Source organism: Neofelis nebulosa, chromosome 13 (genome assembly GCF_028018385.1).
Source record: "Neofelis nebulosa isolate mNeoNeb1 chromosome 13, mNeoNeb1.pri, whole genome shotgun sequence".
Taxonomy (NCBI): Eukaryota; Metazoa; Chordata; class Mammalia; order Carnivora; family Felidae; genus Neofelis; species Neofelis nebulosa.
The window spans coordinates 22,882,931-22,903,399 of NC_080794.1; the positions used below are offsets into that span (position 1 = coordinate 22,882,931).

Genomic DNA, 20,469 nt, shown 5'->3' on the forward strand with positions numbered 1-20,469 from the left:
TGTAATTATGATAAAATGCCCTTCTTCATCTCTTGTTACAGCCTTTGCTTGAAAGTCTAGTTTGTCTGATAGAAGTATGGCTACTCCAGCTTTCTTTTGGCTTCCAGTAGCATGATAAATAGTTCTCCATCCCCTCACTCTCAATCTAAAGGTGTCCTCAGGGCTAAATTGAGTCTCTTGTAGACAGCAAATAGATGGGTCTTATTTTTTTATCCATTCTGATACCCTATGTCTTTTGGTTTGCGCATTTGGTCCATTTACATTGAGTGTTATTACAGAAAGATACGGGTTTAGAGTCATTGTGATGTCTGTATGTGTACGGCGTAGCCCCCACAAAAAGGGCTTCTGTCTTGGTGCACCCGAATCATCTACAGAGACACAACCACCCACCCTTGTTGAGCCCTTTTGTGACTCTGCACCATTGTGGTCGCCAGGCTCTGGCTGCTGTGCTCCTCCGAGACAGTGGTGGAGGCCCATCTGAGAAGAGCGTATGTGGACGAGTGGAGGGGTCAGGAGGAAATGTCGCTTACTTGCGCACTGTGGTTCCGGAACGGCCTTTTCCGGAGAGGTGGCTCGGGAGCTGAGGCTGACCGAGCACTCTCCCAGCAGTCTGACTCCGAGGCCAAAGGCCGGGGTCAAGGAGGAGCTTGGCTTTGTTGTGAGCGATGGAAGCGGAAGCGGAGCCGGGTGAGGCACCAGGGAGCTGGTGTTGGGACAGAACCTACCCCGTGAGGAGTTGGGTTTTCAGATAAGGGCCTGGGGTCATTGTGTCCTCAGGGGGAAGGACTGGCATGATGTTGTTGAAGTTTTCGAAAGCTGGTGCTGGTAATGTGTGGATAGTGGGTTGGGGAGGAGACAAGATTGGATGCAGTGTAGACGTCATTGGGTAGAGTGGCTCCTTCTAATGTGTGGGTTGAGTTCTAAGACTCGTTCTTTAGGCAACAGGTACAAGCCCCTCACACCACCCATCACATAAAGCACAGGACAGTGTGCGTCTTTATATCCTATACCGAACTACGTAATGTTTAAAAGCAGCGTGTGTAATATTTACGTGTGCGGTTACAAGGCATACACTAAAGTATTCACCTTTTCTGGAGTGCCTGGCAGGCACTGTACTAGGTGCTGAACACTATGTGCTGCAGTTACCTCACCCAGAGACCTAGGCGGTTTTACGGAGAGCAATAGAAGGGCATGGGAGTGTGTGGTTCGGTGGAATAGGAGGAACATGTGCACAGGGTGGCTGCAGGATGGCCGTTTTGTCCCATGGGTCGGCGTGGGACAGACTCGGGGAGGCGGTTTTCCTTGGGAGGTTCGGCTGCCCTGTGTTCTCCTTCATGCACCCCACTCTGTCTCCCGGACACCTTTCCAAGCACCTCGTTAGTGAAGCTCCATCTGGGCGGACTGTGGGCTCTTTGAGTTCCACACCGGCCACCACCCTCCTCCCCACACCTGTGCCTCCTCCTGGGAACAGAGCAGCTTGCTCCCTGGTCCGGTGGTCAGAAGCCAGGGAGATGGCTTTGCCTCTTTCCTGCTCTTCCCTCTCCCTGCTGGTCCGTGGGTCCTGTGGCGTGGACCTTGCCTGTCTCAGAGGCCATCTGTGAGGTCTCTGGAGATCTGTACCCTGTCTTCACTTGGGCGGACTCAGGGAGGGGCCGAGTCCTGCGGTCTTCCCTGCTCCGGCCCCACTCACCTCGCAGCAGCTTGGCTGTGGGGCGGAGGGCGCCTCCTGCTGTGCAGAGATGCTGGCGTCCTGCCCCGTCCGTGTACAATACACCTCGCTCTCTGAGAAGACGGCCTTTCTTTCTGAATCTGTGTCCTGTCTGCTGGCCCTCAGTGCTGGGTGTTGCTGAGCAACTTGGTCACTAACTCCTTTGGGGAAACACGTATGCCTTGTGTACAAGGACCGTCTAAACTGCTCCTTTTCTGCTCCTAGGTTGCTCAGTCAGTTAAGCGGCTGACTTTGGCCCCGTCATGAACTCTTTCTTGGCGAGCTAACCCCCGAGACGGGCTCTGAGCTGACAGCCCAGAGCCTGGAGTCTCCTTTCAATTCCTTGTCTCCCTCTCACTCTGCCCCTCCCCTGCTGCTCTCCGTCTCTAAGAAATAAAGAATGACATTAAAAAATTAAAACAGAAAATCTATTTCTATTTTACTCTCTTCTGTTGTTCACAAAGGTCATGCTTGCTTCGTTCTTCCCCAAGGATGAGTACAGCTGACCGTAGAACAACTTGGTGTTCGGGGTTCCACCCTGCCCACAATTGAAAATCCATGTATAACTTTTGCGTCCCCAGAACAATTAACTGTTCAAACTCTCCTGTTGTCCAGAAACCTTACTAGAAACACAAACAGTGCATTAGCACTTGGATCTTGTGTGTGTTATATGCTATATTCTTCGAGTCAAGTAAGCTAGAGAAACAGTTTTACGTCACAGGGAAATAGATGCACAGCTCTGCGCTGTATTGATCCCTAAGTTTATTCTCCGTTTGTTACTAGAATGAATTGTCTATCAGAACCCACATCATTCCTGACTTAGGTGACACACTACGCTGTTGTTACGTGTATCATTAGCACTGTGCATCAGAAATGGGAGGAACCAGGGGCGCCTGGGTGGCGCAGTCGGTTAAGCGTCCAACTTCAGCCAGGTCACGATCTCGCGGTCCGTGAGTTCGAGCTCCGCGTCAGGCTCGGGGCTGATGGCTCGGAGCCTGGAGCCTGTTTCCGATTCTGTGTCTCCCTCTCTCTCTGCCCCTCCCCCGTTCATGCTCTGTTTCTCTCTGTCCCAAAAATAAATAAAAAACGTTGAAAAAAAAAAAAAAAAAGAAATGGGAGGAACTGGAAAGATTCCTGTGTATTTACGGATGTCACATTTCATGCATTACCAATGAAGGGTGAATGCTTCATGATGGCCTGGTGTAATCAGTACGATTGCTTCGTCATGGCCTAGGAGATACACGGGTGAATGAATGGTTACAAAGCTTTTCTAGCCTGCAGGTTTACAGCCATATTCCTCATACAGTCTGGACACATTCTTACATTACAAAAACGGCCTGTGATAGTAGGCTGGGAGGCATTTTCTCTGGGCGGGGACAGAGAGAGGCCTGCCAGAAGGTAATGTCATTTTTTGAAAGCCAGGTTATGGAACAACACGTTATTCGTTGTATGTCAGATCTTACTGCCCTTATGCCCGTGTGAGGATAGGCCGTCCAAGTGCACACAATTCTCCCACACGACGTTCCTCCTGATGACCGCTTAGGTGGTGGTGACACACATGCGCCCCGGGCGGCCTGGCTGCACGCTCCCTCGATTTTCACGCAGAGACCTGTGCATGGCAGGCGAAGTGGTTCACTGAGCACCTTGGTGAGGATTTGCTGTCTGGAAAGTGGGGGTGGGTCCTCACAAATGTGCTGATATGCAGACCTGCATGGGGTCGGGGGGACCCGCTAGTTGGGGCAGTCTTGGGCCTTGGGGCCTGGCGGTATGGGGGTGGAGGTGGGCACTGTCTGTGCAGCTTTCCAGAAGGGCCTTTCTGTTCCTGGCCAATGTTTCCATAGACGGCTGGCTGGCTTTAGTCCCAGCGCCCTTGTCATGGAAGGGTCCATGTGGGAAAGGAGCCGAGACGCTGGCGGATCAGTCCTGGTGGCAGCGTGCTTTCCAGCGATGCCACTTCCATGCCGCCTTCCTCGCCATACGTCTGCTTCACCAGATCTCCTCTCTGTGCTGTCTTCTTCTGTGACCTCCTCTGGGCTTTTCTCTGTGCTCTTGACCTTCTGTAGGATACGCATTTTGAATCCCTGCATCCCCCAACTCTTTTTCTTTTTCTTTTGTTTCTTTTTGCCATATGCAGAGTCTCATTCATGAGTTTCCTGATTGGCTGTGTCATAGGTCCTGGAAATCACGCACGTCGTATGGACAGTCATCTCTAGCAGGGATTTCTTGATTGTGTTGGGCTTGATGGTTTTCCCAGAGTTTTTTGTAACGTCCCTTGGCATCTTCCTGACTTTCATAATGTTCCCTCTGTGGCGGTTCTCTTTGGTAGCATTGACTGTCCTTCTTTTTTTTTTTCAACTTTTTTTTTTTTTTTTTTTTTTTTTTGGGACAGAGAGAGACAGAGCATGAACAGGGGAGGGGCAGAGAGAGAGGGAGACACAGTATCGGAAACAGGCTCCAGGCTCCGAGCCATCAGCCCACAGCCTGACGCGGGGCTCGAACTCACGGACCGCGAGATCGTGACCTGGCTGAAGTCGGACGCTTAACCGACTGCGCCACCCAGGCGCCCCTCATTGACTATCCTTCTTGTAAAGTGCCTGTGTCATGAGCCTCACAGATCCTCGTGGCCCCTGGTCCACAGGCAGACTTAGACCTGCTGCGTTCCGGAGCGAGTGAGCCGCCAAGACACGTTTGGTGGTGACCCGTGGGGTTCTGGGTGGCCAGGACATTGTCCAATGTCAGAAGAACTTTAGAGGACAGTCCCTTGCTTTCAGCGTACTTCCTGAGTTGAGGGACAGAGCCGGGATGGAACTGGTCCAGGGCAAGGGCTCTGGTTGTGCAGCCAGACCACTGGCCACTGGCACTTGTTGCCTTCAGGACCCTGGGGTGAGCTTCCTACACAGGGCCAGCCGCCCTGATCACACCCTCGCCTGTATCCGCTCAGTCGGTAGCTGCTTCACCCCTTCCTACCCAACATCTTGGTGCTCACTTGTCTTTCTCGTGAATAAATGTCGTTTGTGGCATTTTCCCCCCGACAGGGCACCTCCTTCTGCATGAAAACCTGTGCAGACAGCCATGGTCCTCTCACCTGATTTTCTTGGGTTTTCCCTTTTTGTCTTGGAGTGGTTGACATGCGGTGGATGGTGGTTCCTTCTTCTCTGCAATCTTCTCTGGGGCGTCTGGGAAACCGTGTGCTTCCTCTTCGTGGTAGAAGCTGCTTCTCCTATCGTCATGACCATTTGAAAAGCCAAACCCCTTTCTAAAATCACCAAGCTATCCTGTGCTTGCATTGAAATGTGCCAGTTTTCGATCCTTCCCTTCCTTCTGCCTTACGTCGTGATGTCAGGTCTTCACTTGTCTTGCAGTTTGAGTTGAGTCTGCAGGTGTGCCCGTCTCACAGCAGTCCTACATCCACAGAGATGCCACATCTTCCACACGAGACACAAAGATGTCTCACAAAGAGCACCAGGTTTTTGCATGTGCTGCGGTAGCCGCAGCGAGAGCTTCGAGAATTTCCCTTTCCTTGTGCCTCCATGGTCCTCACGCAGGCCGGCTGGCAGCTGCAGCTGTGGACCTCAGTACATGTCAGGCCATTCAGCCTTTTCTTGTCATACCGTGAGTCTTCTCTGCATCGCGGGAGCACGTCCAGCATCCCTGGGGACACTTCAAACGGGTCCCAGGCTGTAATTAAGGTTCATGGTATTGCCCCTAACATGGTGAAAATGACGCAGGAACCCTGAGAAATCACTTCTCCTGTGGTGCTTGATTTACTGGAGAAAGGAAGTGCTTACCAAGAGCTGAGTAGCAGATTCGTGGATTCGTGCAACACTTGAGGGGACCTCAATAGCAGCAGGAGGTGGTGCACACTTCCCCCAGAGGACAGCGTCTGCTACAGCTCGTGTTATGCAGTTAGGACTAATCCTGCGTCTCCACATTTGTTTGCCTTTCTCTTGACTGCAAATGGCACCATGTAGGTACGGTCAGTTTCTGTGTGCAAAATGATACGTTTTATCTTGTTAGAGTCGCTTTGTGTATGTTTTCGGATAGGAAATGCTATAATAGCCTAGTATCTGCGTTTATTTCATGCACCCGTGGCCTCCCTTTTACTTACTAGTTTTGATACTTCGTAGGTGCTCAGCTCATCTGCCAGTCTTTCCAAAAGTCACACATCTCCAGAAAAGTTTCCAATGTATTTATTGGAACAAAAATCCCCACATAGAAATGGGCCTGCACAGTCCTACATCAAGGATCAGATAGGCTTCTGTGGGTTCACCTTGTCAAGTCAGATTGCAAGGAACGTGGTCAGTTCTGTGGTAACATTCCCGTTGATTTGGAAAGGGTTAATTTATGAAGGAACTTGAAGTATGTCACCAGTTTGTCCTTGGATTTTCTAGAATGGCTGAAATCAACCACTCTCTCTTTGGAATGTCAGTTGTTAAGTGAACGTTTATCCCTTCGTTTGTCCTACAGAGACAAAAGCTCTGGGGCGCCTGGGTATCTCAGGGCGTTAAGCGTCTGACTCTTGGTTTCAGCTCAGGTCATGATGTCATGGTTCAGGGACTGAGCCCTGCACCGGGCTCTGCGCTCGACTGACTGGAGAGTGTGCGTCCACCTCCTTGGAGCCCACCTGTACCCCATGTCCTGGGCGGGCGCTCAGTATTGGCGGGAGAGAAGCCCCACGCGGGGTGGTGGGCCCTGGCATCACTCTCCTCAGAGACCCTTCATCCATAATATTTCCTGCTCGACTAAGGAAATAAGTCGTAAACTCGCCCTTTCGTCAAGAGTCCTACCATCATTTTTGAAAAGTCCATTGGGTATGGTTGAGTCTGATTGAGCCAGGTGTTCAGGCTAAGACAGCAGCTTTTGACTACCGTCAGCCTTTCCCCGCTGCCGCTCCACAAGCCTGCTTGCCAGACGAGGCCAGAGGCTGGGGATGGGCAGCAGGCTTCTCGGCCTGTTGCTCCCGAGTCAGCAGAGCTCCTGAGTCCTAGACCTGCCAGGCACCTGCAAACGTCTGTCCCCTTGAGTGTCTGTCCCTCCGAAAATCCCCGGGACTCCTGTGGGTGGTGAGGAGGGGACTGGTGTGTGTGATGCTACTTGAGGGTGGTGGGTGCTGGGACTCTGGAGGGCCACGGAGGCCTGGTGTGCTCTGGTAAAGACCCCCTGTGTCTCTCCACTTTTGTCCCCTCTCCGACCCCAGGAGTGTGCAGCTCTCGCTGCAGAGCTCCACACCTGCAGGGAGCAGCTCGTGCAGAGAGAGGAGGAGATCGCCAACCTGAAGGCAGAGAGAAACAACACCAGGGTCAGTAGGCGCACTGCCAGGGTCTTTCAACACAGGACACCATTCAGTCCCCTTGTCCACATGTCCCCATGGAGTTGGCTGGGACCTATTGTTCTCAAACCTTGTTTGATCCGTGAGGAGGAGTGAGGCTATTTTAACACATTCGAGGGGATGGCTCCCTACCTGGGCACTGAATTGAAGGGATTCAGACTTGGTTTTGCATTTGGTGAACTTGAGGCCCGGAATTGAAGGTGTTCTTGAAACACGCTTTTCCTTTTGCCTCTCCCGCTAGGTGCTCCTGGAACACTTGGAGTTCCTAATCTGCAGACACGAGAGATCTCTCAGGAGAACATTGGTGAGGCGACAGGCAAAGACTCAGGCCGGTGTGTCCAGTGAGGTGGAGGTGCTCAAGGTCCTCAAGTCCATATTGGACAACGACCAAACGGAGGATGAAACGGTGTGCCTAGCCACGGTGGTTCTCAATTTGTGCACATGCTGTGTGTTATACGCACGCTTTGTGTGTTTGTGTGACTGGAGTTTCCTTTTCATCTTCTTGAATTCTTGTGAGAAGACAGGTCTGTATGGTTAAAAAGCAGTAGTTGGTGGAAATGTTGTGTGTATCGATTGGCTAGTACAAATTGCATAATGTGATTTATTTCGGGGAAGATTTGTCTCCAATGTAAAATGGAAAGCTGTTAACAAGCAAGTTTGTGAACAGGAGCATCCGTGAAAAACCTTACCAGCATTCTGTCATGTTATTTGAGGCGAAGGGGATGTTAGGGTAACTGTATAGTAAGGACTAATGAAACACCTCTGTGTACAAACTCAATCCCTTTGTTTCCAGGTGAGAGAGCAGTTACGTGTGGCACTGGAGGGGTGTAGTTTCGTAGAAGAAGAATTAGGGGCCACACGCAGAGTTCAGCTCCAGACATCATCACAGGATTTGATTGGAGGGGGTTTCCTTTTTATGCATTGTTTTTAAAACATCATATGAAGACTAGCAGTGGGGGCCCTCACATGTTGCTTCCCTTTCTGAGTTTCCAAGGTGCAGAGCCAGATGAAAGAGCTCCTGGCTACCCTGTGCACTCTCATGGCCAAGCTGGAAGAGGACCTAGCCATATCAAGGAAAGACCTCATCCGTTCTGAAGCAATGAACAGCATATTACAAAGAGATGTCCGTGAAGTGAGTGTCGGTTGAAATGGCCACGCCGTCGTCTAGCCAAACGTGGGGTGTTTGGTTCGGCCTTGCCCAGTGTGTCCTTCGTCTCCCACGGGTTTTGAACGTTTGGAGTTGGGTAGAAGTAGCAGCAGAATGGGACGTGACTCCGGGGCCTGGGCGGGCTGCCTCCCCGTCTGCGCGGTGGAATCTGTCCTCCCTGGGCTCTCCCCTGCCGAGGCCTGGCGGGCAGGTGGCGGAGTGCCCTCGGGTGTGGAGTGTGGGCCACCTGAGCTTGGCCCATGCCATGCTCTTGGTCCGTTTTGGGAACACACTCGGCACGTGGGAACCAGCGTGGTGCTGCCAGGTCGCTGCCGGGGGCACGACCGTGCGAGGGCGGCTCTACCGAGGGGCCGTCACGGCCGCCTCTGCCGCCCTGCCCTCCTGCCAGGGGTTCCGTGCTCCTGGTCGTGGCGGTCAGAGTGAGCGAGGGGCAGCCCGCTGGTCCCGGTGTAAGGTCATGGAGGAGTGCGGCCGCTTCTGCACGTGTGGTCGTCGTGGATGGGAATCTGATCCTTGTCACAGAAACTAGTAAGGGTGGGATGGTTGCTCTGTGCCTCCTCCTGTCCCTGTGAGCTGCCCTTTGTGGACAGTCCCCGCACACCCCACCCCCAGCCCGTCAATGCCACCTCGGGAAGACCCTGTCAGACCCTGTCAGACCCACGTGTACGTGCACGAGCAGTCTGTTTAGTACCTTAGTGTGGGTGAGGCCGTGTCCGAATTTAAAACAAAAGTATTTGCAGAAATTATATAACCCATTCAGTGAAGTTGTTGTTTGGCAAAGGTGGGGGGAGACCCCGCAGCAGAGTTCAATATGCAGAGAGTTTAGAAAATCATTTCTTAGGACTCATCACTTTCACTCTTGAGACTGCTGACATAAATTGCTTAGTAAACACAGAGGGCTGGAAGAGGAATCTCTCGGGTGGTGGACAAGAAAGGCAGGGCAGGACGGTCTGGTTTCATTTGCAGTGTCAGATACCATGGGATACAATGTTGTTACAGGGTTAGGCTATAGAAGATGACTTCCAGTTATATGCAAGGTGGAGTTTGGCTTCCTTTTGTTAACACTGCTGCTTCAACTTTGTGGGAATTGGATGAGATTTCCCCCACCGTTTCCCCGGAGAGGGGATGGTGTCTCATGGTGCGTGCCTCCAGAGGCAAGTCGCTGTTCTGTGGAAAGCTCAACGGTGTCCGGAGGCAACCGAGGTTGTGACTTCCGGGAGATTTTATTATCCATTTGTCTTTGAACACATGGGAAAGAATAAGCCTGGGTACCTGGCCAGAATCCCGAGCAGCCTCCGCACTGTCGGCACAGAGCCTGACGCGGGGCGCCAACTCACAAAGCGTCACCGGCTGAGCCACCCAGGTGCCCCGAGGATGCTACTTTTCTGTTTGTTTGGGAAATGAGAATTTCGCCCAGTTTTTGTGTCTGGAGTGTGTTAATGTGTCGTACGCTGATTCTTTCCCTGTTTTCCCTCTGAAATACCTGCTGTAGGCCATGGCCCAGAAGGAAGACATGCAAGAGAGGATCACTACCCTTGAGAAGCGCTGCCTCAGGGCACAGCAGGAAGCCACCTCTCTGCAGGACCTCAAGGATAAACTTGAAAACGAGATCGCAAAGAAGGACTCTCTGCATCGACAGGTCGTTGGTTTCGTTGAACTTCATTCCACTTTTATTAATTACAAGTCAGGTTAAGGACCAAGTGTCAATGTCAAGGTTTTAGGATCTTAGAATCTTGTGTTGACCAGCGGGGTTACTTCAACGTCCAGGGTTTAATTCTTTCGAATTTTATGGAAGCATGTTATGGGGCTACCCTCCTTGGTTCCTTCCTTGTCTTGTCTTAAATGCACGTTATTCTGTTGCCCGTTAGCACTGTTTCCAACTGAGCAGGGAGTAGCCGGGAATGTGTAGGCACTGGCCATTTTGGTTAGTACTTGAGATCGGGGGGGATGGCAGGTGCAGAAGCACAGTCTGGTGTGAGGATGTGAGACCCTGTGTTTTGGGAAGCCGCACGGCTCTTCCTTGGTTGTCTCAGGTCATCCGGCATTGAACAGGAACACCGCATCCAGCTTCTTGGAAACAGAGTGAGTTTGCCTGGTGTGTTTGTCAAATGTGTCAGTCGACCCAAAATGATAATCAAAGTGAAAGACTAGGAAGCCATGAAAATGACATTGAGGAATGCTGTTTGATGGCACGTAAGATGTTCCAAATCATGAGTGTAAAAGGCAGATCGTGAAATACTTTGTGTACAGCATGTGATTTATATTCTGAGGGTTTTAAAGCATGAGACGCAGTCTGTATATACACACAGAGCTATATGCACTCAGAAGATGGAAGGAGTCTGTGGGAACAAACGTTAACCTGGCAAAAACCTCACCTTACACATGATTTTTAAAATGACTTTATATGTTTTTAATGCTTATTTATTTTTGAGAAAGGGAGCCAGAGTGAGAGAGAGAGAGAGAGTGAGCATGAGCAGTGGAGGGCCAGAGAGGGAGACAGGGAGACACAGAATCCCAAGCAGGCTCCAGGCTCTGAGCTGTCAGCACAGAGCACGAGGCGGGGTTGACCCCATGAGCTATGAGATCATGACCTGAGCCGAATTGGCCGCTTAACCGACTGAGCCACCTCGGCTTCCCTAAAAGTCCTTTAACAAAAAATCTCGTGTCTAAGTTTTCCACGTTGAAGTTTTCCACGTTTTTGGTCAAGAGGGAGAGTGCTTTTGTTGAATAATGGTACACTTCCAAAAAGAACTCAACTGGCATCAAGCAGGCTCTCAGAAGCTCTGTGCTGGCTGATGTGCCCACATCAGAATGTCCTATGGAGCGAGCCCTCGGACCACAGTATAAATATGTTCACGAAGGGTTAGGACCGAACCCTTCTCTCCTTAACTTGTCAGGAAGAACGAGCAAGCTCCTCCAGAAGATGGGTTTTCTTTAATGTGTGGGAACTTTGTCTTTTGAAAGACTTCTTTGAAGATACTGAAGAAGAGCAAAGAGTTTGGAAAGACATGTTTTGCGTAGTGAAACGAGGACCAAGGCAGTGGGTGACTCCTTGCAGACAGGAAAGGTTTACTCTGAAGCACCTCCCAAACTGTTGGCTTCAGTCAGAACGAACAGTAGATCTCTGCATTTAGCTTTTGTTTCACTTTATTAAAAATGGAAACGGAGAGAAGACTTGCTACACTTTGATGCTTTGCCTTCATTTCCTAGACTGCGGATCAAAACCGCCAGTTGCAAGAGCGCCTGGAGGTGGCGGAGCGGAAGCTGCAGCAGACCCCGAGGAAGGCCAAGTCGCTGCCCGAGGTGGAAGCCGAGCCGGCCCAGAGGGTGGCCACCCTCTGCAAGGTGGGGCCCGCCTTTCCTTCTGGGTCCCATGGTGGGAATGTCATTTTCATGGCGGTCCGTTCTTGTATCTCATTTCTCACCGGTAACGTCGGCGTGCCAAATTCCGCGACCCAGCTGAGATCTGTTTTCGGTGCTACTTTGTCTGAGATCGGAATGCTTTTCAAATGGCAGGCATCATCCTCAGTTTTGTTCCCTCCGGTTTTGTCCGATGTGTGCTGTGTGCCGTTGGCTGCATCTAAGACTCACTGCTTTTCAGAGTTAAGTCAGCGACTCAAAGCTCAAGGTAGTAGCCTTGGGTAAGAGAAGGACAGGGTTGCCTGGCTGGCTGAGTCAGTGGAGCTTGGGACTCTTGATCTCAGGGTCATGAGTCTGAGACCCCGTTTGGTGTAGAGCTTACTGAAGGAAAAAAAGAAACCAAAAAAGCATAGAATTTTTCCGAGAAATGAGAAAATCCTATCCTCTTTTCAACACAATCGTTTTTATTTAAAAAATTCTTAAATGTTCATTTATTTTGAGACAGACAGAGAGAGCGAGCATGGGCACATACATGAGCAGGGGAGGGGCAGAAAGAAGGAGATAGAATGCCAAGTAGGCTCCATGCTATCAGCACAGAGCGTGACACAGGGCTCGAACGCCCAAACCTTGAGTTCATGACCTGAGCTGAAGCCAAGAGTCAGAACCCGACTGACTGAGCCACCCAGACACCCCTGTAAGAAATAAATCTTTAAGGAATTCACTCGGAGGTTCAACAAATAGAGTCGAGGAACGTGCCAGACACAGTCCCTGCCCTCCCAGCTCTCATAGCCCTCACCACCCACAGAGGAAGGCAGCAGTTGAAGAGGTAGTTTCCAGACATGATGTGGTCGGTGCTGGGATCGAGTGATGCACACAGGACGAGGGAGCACATGACTGGGCAGCCAGTCCGTCCTTCCGGAACCTGGGCTGAGGGAACCTGTAGCAGGGAGCCTGTCGGTGCTTCTGTGTCACCGGTTCCAGTGCAGTGAGGGTCCCAGTGGGAAGGGGGTGGTGTCATCACGGGATGCTGACCCTCAAGGCTGCCATCAAGTCGGGCAGGCGGCATTGGGCACCCATAAGCCCAGGCTCCAACAGAGCCTCTCCTCCTTTGTGATCTGCATGTCAAGTCTCCGTTTGTTTTCTCGCCTGTCCTCTCTCCTGTCCCTGGTCAGCCGTGTAGCCCGACTGTTTGTCTTTGGACACTCTGCTGCTGAGGAAGCTAAATTGTTGGAAGTGACTTCCCAGCTTAGGAAGCTAGCACGCCTGTTTGCTCTTTCTGCTTGCTGCTTCCTCCTGTCCGTGCTGAGTGGCCAGGGGTGTCTCCCGGGGGACGAGGCACTGTCCAAGGATCCGGGACCCGGGGTGGGGACGAGACCGTTGCCTACCCCCGGTCACCAGCATGGCAGCCCACTGCTTCCCACTGGCACGCATGAGGCCTGTAGGGACTGTGAGCAGGCGGAAGGCCACTCACAGCATGTCGTGCGTAGGCACAGCGTGTGGTGTGGGGCCGCCAGCTCTTCTGACCCCGCTGTCGCCCACAGGCCGAGCAGAGGCGTGGCAACATCGAGGAAAGGCTGCGCCAGATGGAGGCCCAGCTGGAGGAAAAGAACCAAGAACTGCAGCGGGTACGTGTGCGAGCAGAGCAGCCATGCACCTGGCAGTGGTTGAGGATGAGGCACAGGCTGGGGGTGTGGGGGTAGGGAGTGGTCCCTTGTTTCCCACTTCTCCCCATGTGGACGCCAGGCCCCTTCTCGGTCCCATCAGGGGTACAGTGGACTCTTGTGCGAGTTGGATGCTACTGAACACTCCTAGCATGTGGACAATGTTCTCTGGACGCTGGGGCCCCGGAGGCAGTGCTGCCTAGGGGTGGAGGCACCCGCACAGCCCACTGTGCCCACCAGCTCATTAGCAGCTACTCACGGTTGACGCGGGACCTCGTGGGTGTCCCTTGGCCAAAGCAGAGGTACTGGCCTGGGGTAGGGCAGCCTAGAGGAGGGGTCTCCTTCCTTAGGACATGACACTGAGGTCCTGAAATCAGGTCACGGGCCTGACCTTGGTCCCCACATCCTGAATTTCTACTTGAGATGAAAGGCACAGGTCGGGGTAGATGTTCCTAAGAAGAAGAATAGCGTAATCGAGCCTTGACGAAAGGGAGGCCCGTGTCCCTTGAATCCCCTGAGATTTTTCCCTGCGGTAGCTGGTCAGACGTCAACGTGAAACACCCAGGAGACAGAGCAGGCAGCGGCCTCCCCATCTTGGGACGTCCATCCAAGGCCATCAGGTTTTGTTTTCACCAGAAAACTCGAAACACTCACCCTTAACTTACACCAGAAACTCGTGTGCTTGGCCCTCAGGGTCAGAGAATAAAACATGAGTTCTCGCGGAGTGAAGCTTCTGATGCCAGCGTGAGGGCTCGTGTTGGCCGACCCCAGCCTGCCATGCCACATGCACACAAGCGAGCACAACCAGACGCTAGCCTCTTGGGCCGAGAATTCGACCTCACCTACTTAGAGAAGCACTTCATTGCCTTTAGGACTGTATGGTAGTTTGGAGGGACAGGTGTTGAGATAAGGATTCTATTATAACTGAGACAATTCCAAGGACACTTTTAAGCTGTTTTGCTTGAAAAATACTTGGGTGCTGATCCCTTCTTGTGGGGTGACCAGGGTCTTTTCCAAGTGATGGCCGTTGCTGCGTGTTAGGTGAGGTGGTCGTGATTTCTGTTGCCTGCTCCCAAGGAAAGAGGTGCCAGCAGGTGTGGCTTAGAGATGAGGAAGCCCGAGCATGGAGGGACTGTCCATTGCCTAGCCTGCGGGTGTGTCCTGTGGGCTCTTCCTCCTCCCTGGGCCCCCCGACTGCAGGGCACATGTGTAGTCCGTACCCCACGGCCCTCCGCCCGGCAGGAGCCCCTGAATCCTGCCGGCCTGTCCTCGGCGCTTCTGTTTTGGGTTAATTCAGGAGATGCGGCAGAAACAAGTTTTTAAACCAGACGATTGATGAGAGTTGTATATAACACAGACCCGTGAACTTTGCGGTTACGTTCGGAAATTACTTGAGGTAATTTGTTATGAATTTCTAATACAAGTTCCATTACAAAACGTTCAGGAGATGTGGGAATTTCACGAAAAACAGGTGAAAGTCTTTCTCACCACTGAATCTTTCCCAAAGTGGATTTTTTTTATCTTTCGGTTTTGTCAATGGATTCATTTCTTTCCCCCTGAGGCCAGATCCGAGCTTCTGTTTCCGCCCCGGAATATTCCTCCTCCTGTGTGTAGATAAGCTGATCCCCTTAAGAATATGCTCTTTAGGGGCGCCTGGGTGGCGCAGTCGGTTAAGCGTCCGACTTCAGCCAGGTCACGATCTCGCGGTCCGTGAGTTCGAGCCCCGCGTCAGGCTCTGGGCTGATGGCTCGGGGCCTGGAGCCTGTTTCCGATTCTGTGTCTCCCTCTCTCTCTGCCCCTCCCCCGTTCATGCTCTGTCTCTCTCTGTCCCAAAAATAAATAAAAAAACGTTAAAAAAAAATTAAAAAAAGAATATGCTCTTTCCTGCATGTACATCTGCCTCCTGAGCCCATCTGAGAGCTAATAATGAGGACATTCGTGAGGGCCCATGTGTGTTTTGTTTCCCAGAAACAAAGGCACCTGCTAAGTGATGACCCCTGGGAAGCAGGTTCCTGCGTTTCTGTGTCCCGGGAGGTCAGTGCTGGCAGTGAGGCACAAGCACGCCCAAGAGTGCCGTGGGAAGGGGCAGCCGAGGATGGCGTGCGTGTGGGTCGCACCGCTGGTCATTCGCACGTCTGAGCCGATGTTCGCACTTTTGCTTCAAGCCTGCGTCTTCTCTTTCAGGTAAGGCAGAGAGAAAAAATGAATGAAGAGACTAATAAATGTCTGTCGGGCACTATTGACCAGCTCCTTTCCGAATCTGACGAGCGTCTTCAGCGTCATCTTAAGGAGAGAATGGCTGCTGTGGAAGATAAGGTAGGACATGAGAGACAGCGGCTGAGTGCCCCCGTCCTCACAGAGGAGACGCTCACGTTGTGATCCTGAGGAGCAGCGTGGAGCAGAGGCTAACAGCCACTGTAGAAAGTAGAAATGATTCTTTCACGCGGAAAACTGCAGGCTGTTACCCACTGTCTGTGTTAAGTTCCCAGTGTCCTGTCCCTGCCCGACGTATGTGTGCGGGAAGGTGCGTCTTACTGTCTAGAAGAGGAGTATGGTCTGGGGAGGGCCCGAGAGTAAGTATGTGAGGCTTTTACTAACTGAGAGGTAAGGAGTAAGCTAGCTTCATGCTAATCAAAGATGGGCCCAGAAACAGCCATAGGCAGTATATAACTAAGGGGAGGAGCCGTGTGTCGATAACCCTTTGTTGATAGGACCCGGCAGTGGCTGGATGTGGTCAGCAGGCCCTCGTTGGCCACCCCTGTGCTGGAACCTTCAGCCTGGTTCTTGTCTGGGGAGCTAATTTGTACCTCTTTTGTCCAGACGGACCGGTAGGAGTGCGCAGTTCTGTCAAGCATTTAAGCAGCTGAAAACAGAGTTTCTCCTGTTCCATCTCCTGCCTTCCCTCTTTTCATCTGGGTTGGAAAGAGTCTAAGCCTGGACTCTTACACCATCATAACGGATACACTTGAGGTGTAACGGGAGGGAAGCAGTATCATAGGATCTCTGTGAGAGAAGCTCTGGTGGTGACAGTTGGGTGCGGACCTGATACTACCGGTTCTGGTGACACCTGTGTCCCTGTAGATGAGCCCAGAATCTTCCCTAAGATGGGCACTTGGAGACACCAGTGAGCAATGCTAATTACACGACACACTTGTTTTGGGTAAAACCCATTATGAGGTGCGTTATTATACCCCACGTGAGGTTCTACCTTGATCACTGGGGCCAGCCTTTAGGTAGAATAGTTGTATGTGAGATTGGAATTCTATGTACGAAACTTAGGTCAGGTTTCCCAAGTGACTGAGGCATCACAGACCCTAAAAGCTAGTACGAACCAGTGTACCTGCTGCAAGTAAACTTAGGAACTTGTCATACTTACAGTCAGACAGTGATCCGTGAAGAAATTGTACATGGACAAAGCATGAGGAAAGGCTGTTACTGCAGTTTCACAGACAGCATTTCACTCTGTGGTCATGTGACCCTGTTCGTTGGTATGGCCATCCACTCCATGACTTTTCTGTGGTGCTGCGTTATTGTAAAGAGAAACGTAGGCGTGCTCTAGCATGTGGAACGTTTGAAAGAATCAACACTAAAGGACTGTACCTTTCTCAGAAGTCTCCGTTAGGAGAAGTGGGCAATCTGAAAAAACAGTTACAAGAAACGCAACGTGAGAAGGTATTTCCATCTCTCAATCATTCAGTGATCCCTTGAGACTGGAAAGGAGCAGGTGACCTCTGGGGCTGACACTTCCTCCAAGGCGAGCCACCACTGTGCTTTCGAGGGGCCCCACGCTCGCAAGTCTGAATGGCACGCATGTGGCGGAGTTGGAGCTGTGCAGCCTATGGGGTTCAGATTTCTGAGTCCCTTCGGGGGTCCGCTCGAAAGCTAAAATGTTCACGCAAACCTTTCGTTGAGTGCAGCGTTGCCCAGCAGGAAGGTAACAGGTGACACGGGTGTCATCCCAAGGATTCTCGCGGCTGCATTGGAAATGGTCAAACAGACGGGTGATGTTAGTTTTCATGTAGCCCGATGCAGGCAACGTGTTACTGTATCATGTAAATAGTATAGACATGAAGGAGCTACTCTACAATGTTTTTCCACATTCAGTCCTTGCAACCCACGGGCCGTCTCACAGTTCCATCCCCTGTGGTCGGGACCAGCCCCACTTTGGGCACTCAGTTAGCCACGTGCGGCGGTGTCTGCTGCCTGGGACGGCACTGCCTAGGGCGTTGTTGTGTGACCGAAGGTCCTCTTCGGTTTTGCTCCCTGGTGCTGCGTGTGCAGACGTGAGGCTGGGCTGCGGAGGGTCCACGAAGGAGCACGTGCCTATTGCACAGAAGGGCTATTCCCCCACCGCCCAGAAAGTCCTGCTCCTCTCTACATAATTAGGAACAAGTGTTAGTGGCTCGGTGTTTCTCCTCTGTAACCTTGCTAGGCCTGTGACCTAACTGTTCAGTAGGGTTTAGGACGTTCACTTGGTGATCCGGGTGTTTACTGGAGGACTCTTGGAGACAATGGTCTTGGGGTTTGTAACTGCTGAATTTCCCCATCGTGTAATGAACCTACAGTGTTGTATCAGTTTCAAGTAGACAGCATACCGTTTCACCAATTGCACGCGTAACTCTGTGCTCACCACCATCACTGTGGTCACCGTGTGTCACCATACAGAGTCCTTAGGGTATCACGGACCGTATTCCCTGTACGGTGCTTTTCATCCCCGAGACGGCCTTATTTGATATCTGGATGCTTATGCCTCCTAATCAGCATCACCTCTTTTGCCCACCGCCCCTACTCTCCTCTCCTCTGGCCACTACCAGTTTGTGCTCCGTGTTGAACGGACTCTTGAGGCAAAGAATCGTTAACCTTGCTTGCAGTGAGTGTCGTTGTCATTTGCTGCTTTGCAGGATCGGCTTCTACAGAGCATGGAAGCACTGAGGGCTGAATTAAAGCGGGCAAGACTGAGAGGCTCTTCGCTTCACCACGGGTATGACATTTCCCGGGTCACAGATGTGTTTGAGATGCGGCTGGGGGCGGCTTCCCTCTGTCACCAGTATGACCTGAACCAGCTCATGGTTCCAATGTAGAACCGTGGGTGTGCTATGGTATGACCCGAACCGGATCAGAGTTACACACAATAACCCTGAGCGTGTTGTAGTCTGATGCGATCCATTTTCCAGGTACCACCTAACTGATGATGGGGCGGGGCTGGGGGGGACACTGCCCTTCACCGTGCCTAACATGAACCACCTCACAAACACATATGTTAGCACCTGCTGTGTATCTTCCAGAGGAATCCTTTGGCCGAATGGGCAGAGTGACTGGATGTAGCTCAGGGAGCCGGTAGCTTCGTAGTTGGCAAGAAGGAGAAGTGAAACCTCATTGCAGAGGTTAGGTTTGGAATCTCAGGAGACCGGGAGGCATGACAGAGCTCACAGCCATGGGAGGAGGCGTGGAAGTTAGGGAAAGTTCTGTTCGTGTTTGGGTGGGTTTATTTGCGGCCTCCCTCCACCGAGTGTGGCAGTGATGGTGTGGGGCTAGGAGGGGTCCAGCGTGCCAGATTCGGACCCAGCGTCCCCGGAAGCTGTGGTCCCTTCGGTAACGCCAGTGGGGTCACCATGGGAGTGGACACGTGGCCATGGTTGTGAAGGTCACCTTCACATTGGTGGGGTTAGCGCAGTGCTCCCAGTTTCTTAGCTTTTTGAAAAGAGTGGAGAATGACATGTAATCGCTTTAAGTCTGTTGGGACATTGGTGAGTCGCCTGTGAGGGAGCGGGTCAGCCGGCTTGTGAGCTGCGTCCTGCAGACAGTAATTGTCAGCAGGTATTAAAAGGTTTGCTTGCTTCTTTGTAAGAAATAGGTACCAGGTGAGAGTCATTCTGGTGTGACAGTGCCTCGAGTAGCTGACTGGGCCCCCTTAGGTGCAGGCTCCTGCTCCAAAAGCAGGCCCACTCAGGCCGCACTGGGATTTGTGCAACGGAAGTCAGCTTCTCTTCTTTTCCAGAGAGCAAGGAGCCACTGGACTCCCGTGCAGGGTTCAAGTGTGGAGGGTGAGCCCGTGGCTGAGGCCGGGCACGTGGGCTGGCGGGTGCTCCTTCACAGCTGCTGACCGCTTCGTGCCCAGAGCCTTTGCTGAGGGGAGCAGCTGACAGCCCAATTAAGTGACTCCACCCTAGGGGCTCGGGGCTCCATGGAACTTTTCTGGAGACTTCTGTGGCCAAGGGGGACATTTGTCTGTTAGTCTAACTGCACAGAGGCCAGAGACGCTTTTGCCTCCTGTGTACGGGAGCTGCGAGCTGTGGTTCCCAAGGATCCTGCCGCGGATGCCCCTGGGGCGCCCGAAAGTGGCTGGTGGAGGAAAACCTGGGGTCACCTGGCATCACAGCGAGGGCCTTGGCACACGTGGTCCGATGGCAGGTGAAGGCCAGAGGGACGTATAGGAGTGCTTCCCGGTCAGTTGGGCAGGAGGTGGTGCAGACACGCTGGATGACAGCTTGACTGGGGGCAGGCGCTGCTCCACCTCGGGGACGTCTGGGCCGCGGGGATGCGTTGCACCTGCTGGGCCCGGGAGACCCTGTCTCCACAGGACCCGGCTAGCGGGCTTGCACTGGAGCCAGGGGCAAGGATGCCTTCCTTGGAGACCTTTTTCTGTGACCTCATTTTCCTAATTGACGGGTTTTGGCCTGGCTGACAAAGTCCCCTTTTCTTTAGATAACAACCTTGGTGTGTGTGTGCGTGTTTGTTGATTGTTTCCCTCCGTATTTCAGGCGGACGCACGTCGGCAGCATCCCAGCTTCCAGGTTCCGTCTGGCGGACAGCCCCACGGATGCCAGCAGCAGCAGCAGCAGCAGCGCGGTGTTGCAGCGCCGCCGGAAAGGCCGTGTGGCCCGTCTGCGACATGAGCCTTCCAAGGCAAGGACCTCCATCCTCTGGGGGCTCTCGTGGGACCCACCTGCCAGCTCCAATGTCACCTGCCTTTTCCTGTCTGTGAGGCTCTTCTGGAACTAAAGGACTGATAGGCTGCTTTCTCCTTGCCGCTTCCCCCATTCTTCTTTTGCTGCCTTAGAATTTACTTTTGAGAGCTTTTGTTCTTTCTTTGTATCAAGTAGCAATGTGGATTAAGATAGGACCTAGTGTTAAGTACAGCACAATGCAAATTAGTAAGGGTTTGAAACGCTAATGAAGGTTAAATGAACACGTGTATTCATCCTTAAACAACAAAGAATTCACCTTTGGAGTTTAAGTACTT

General features: G+C 52.2%; 1 protein-coding gene across 1 annotated transcript in view; it reads left to right on the top strand.

Moving 5' to 3' along the window:
• Positions 1 to 20,228, top strand: part of LOC131492399 (liprin-alpha-1-like) — a 68,432-nt gene extending 48,204 nt beyond the window's left edge. Inside the window, 12 exon segments of the mRNA XM_058696027.1 lie at positions 435 to 687; positions 5,197 to 5,320; positions 6,808 to 7,007; positions 7,279 to 7,443; positions 7,831 to 8,169; positions 9,698 to 9,844; positions 11,416 to 11,550; positions 13,107 to 13,190; positions 15,411 to 15,542; positions 16,836 to 16,898; positions 18,128 to 18,207; positions 19,988 to 20,228. Of these exon segments, the coding sequence (XP_058552010.1) occupies positions 435 to 687; positions 5,197 to 5,320; positions 6,808 to 7,007; positions 7,279 to 7,443; positions 7,831 to 8,169; positions 9,698 to 9,844; positions 11,416 to 11,550; positions 13,107 to 13,190; positions 15,411 to 15,542; positions 16,836 to 16,898; positions 18,128 to 18,207; positions 19,988 to 20,228 (1,963 nt within the window).
• The last annotated feature ends 241 nt before the right edge of the window (positions 20,229 to 20,469 follow it).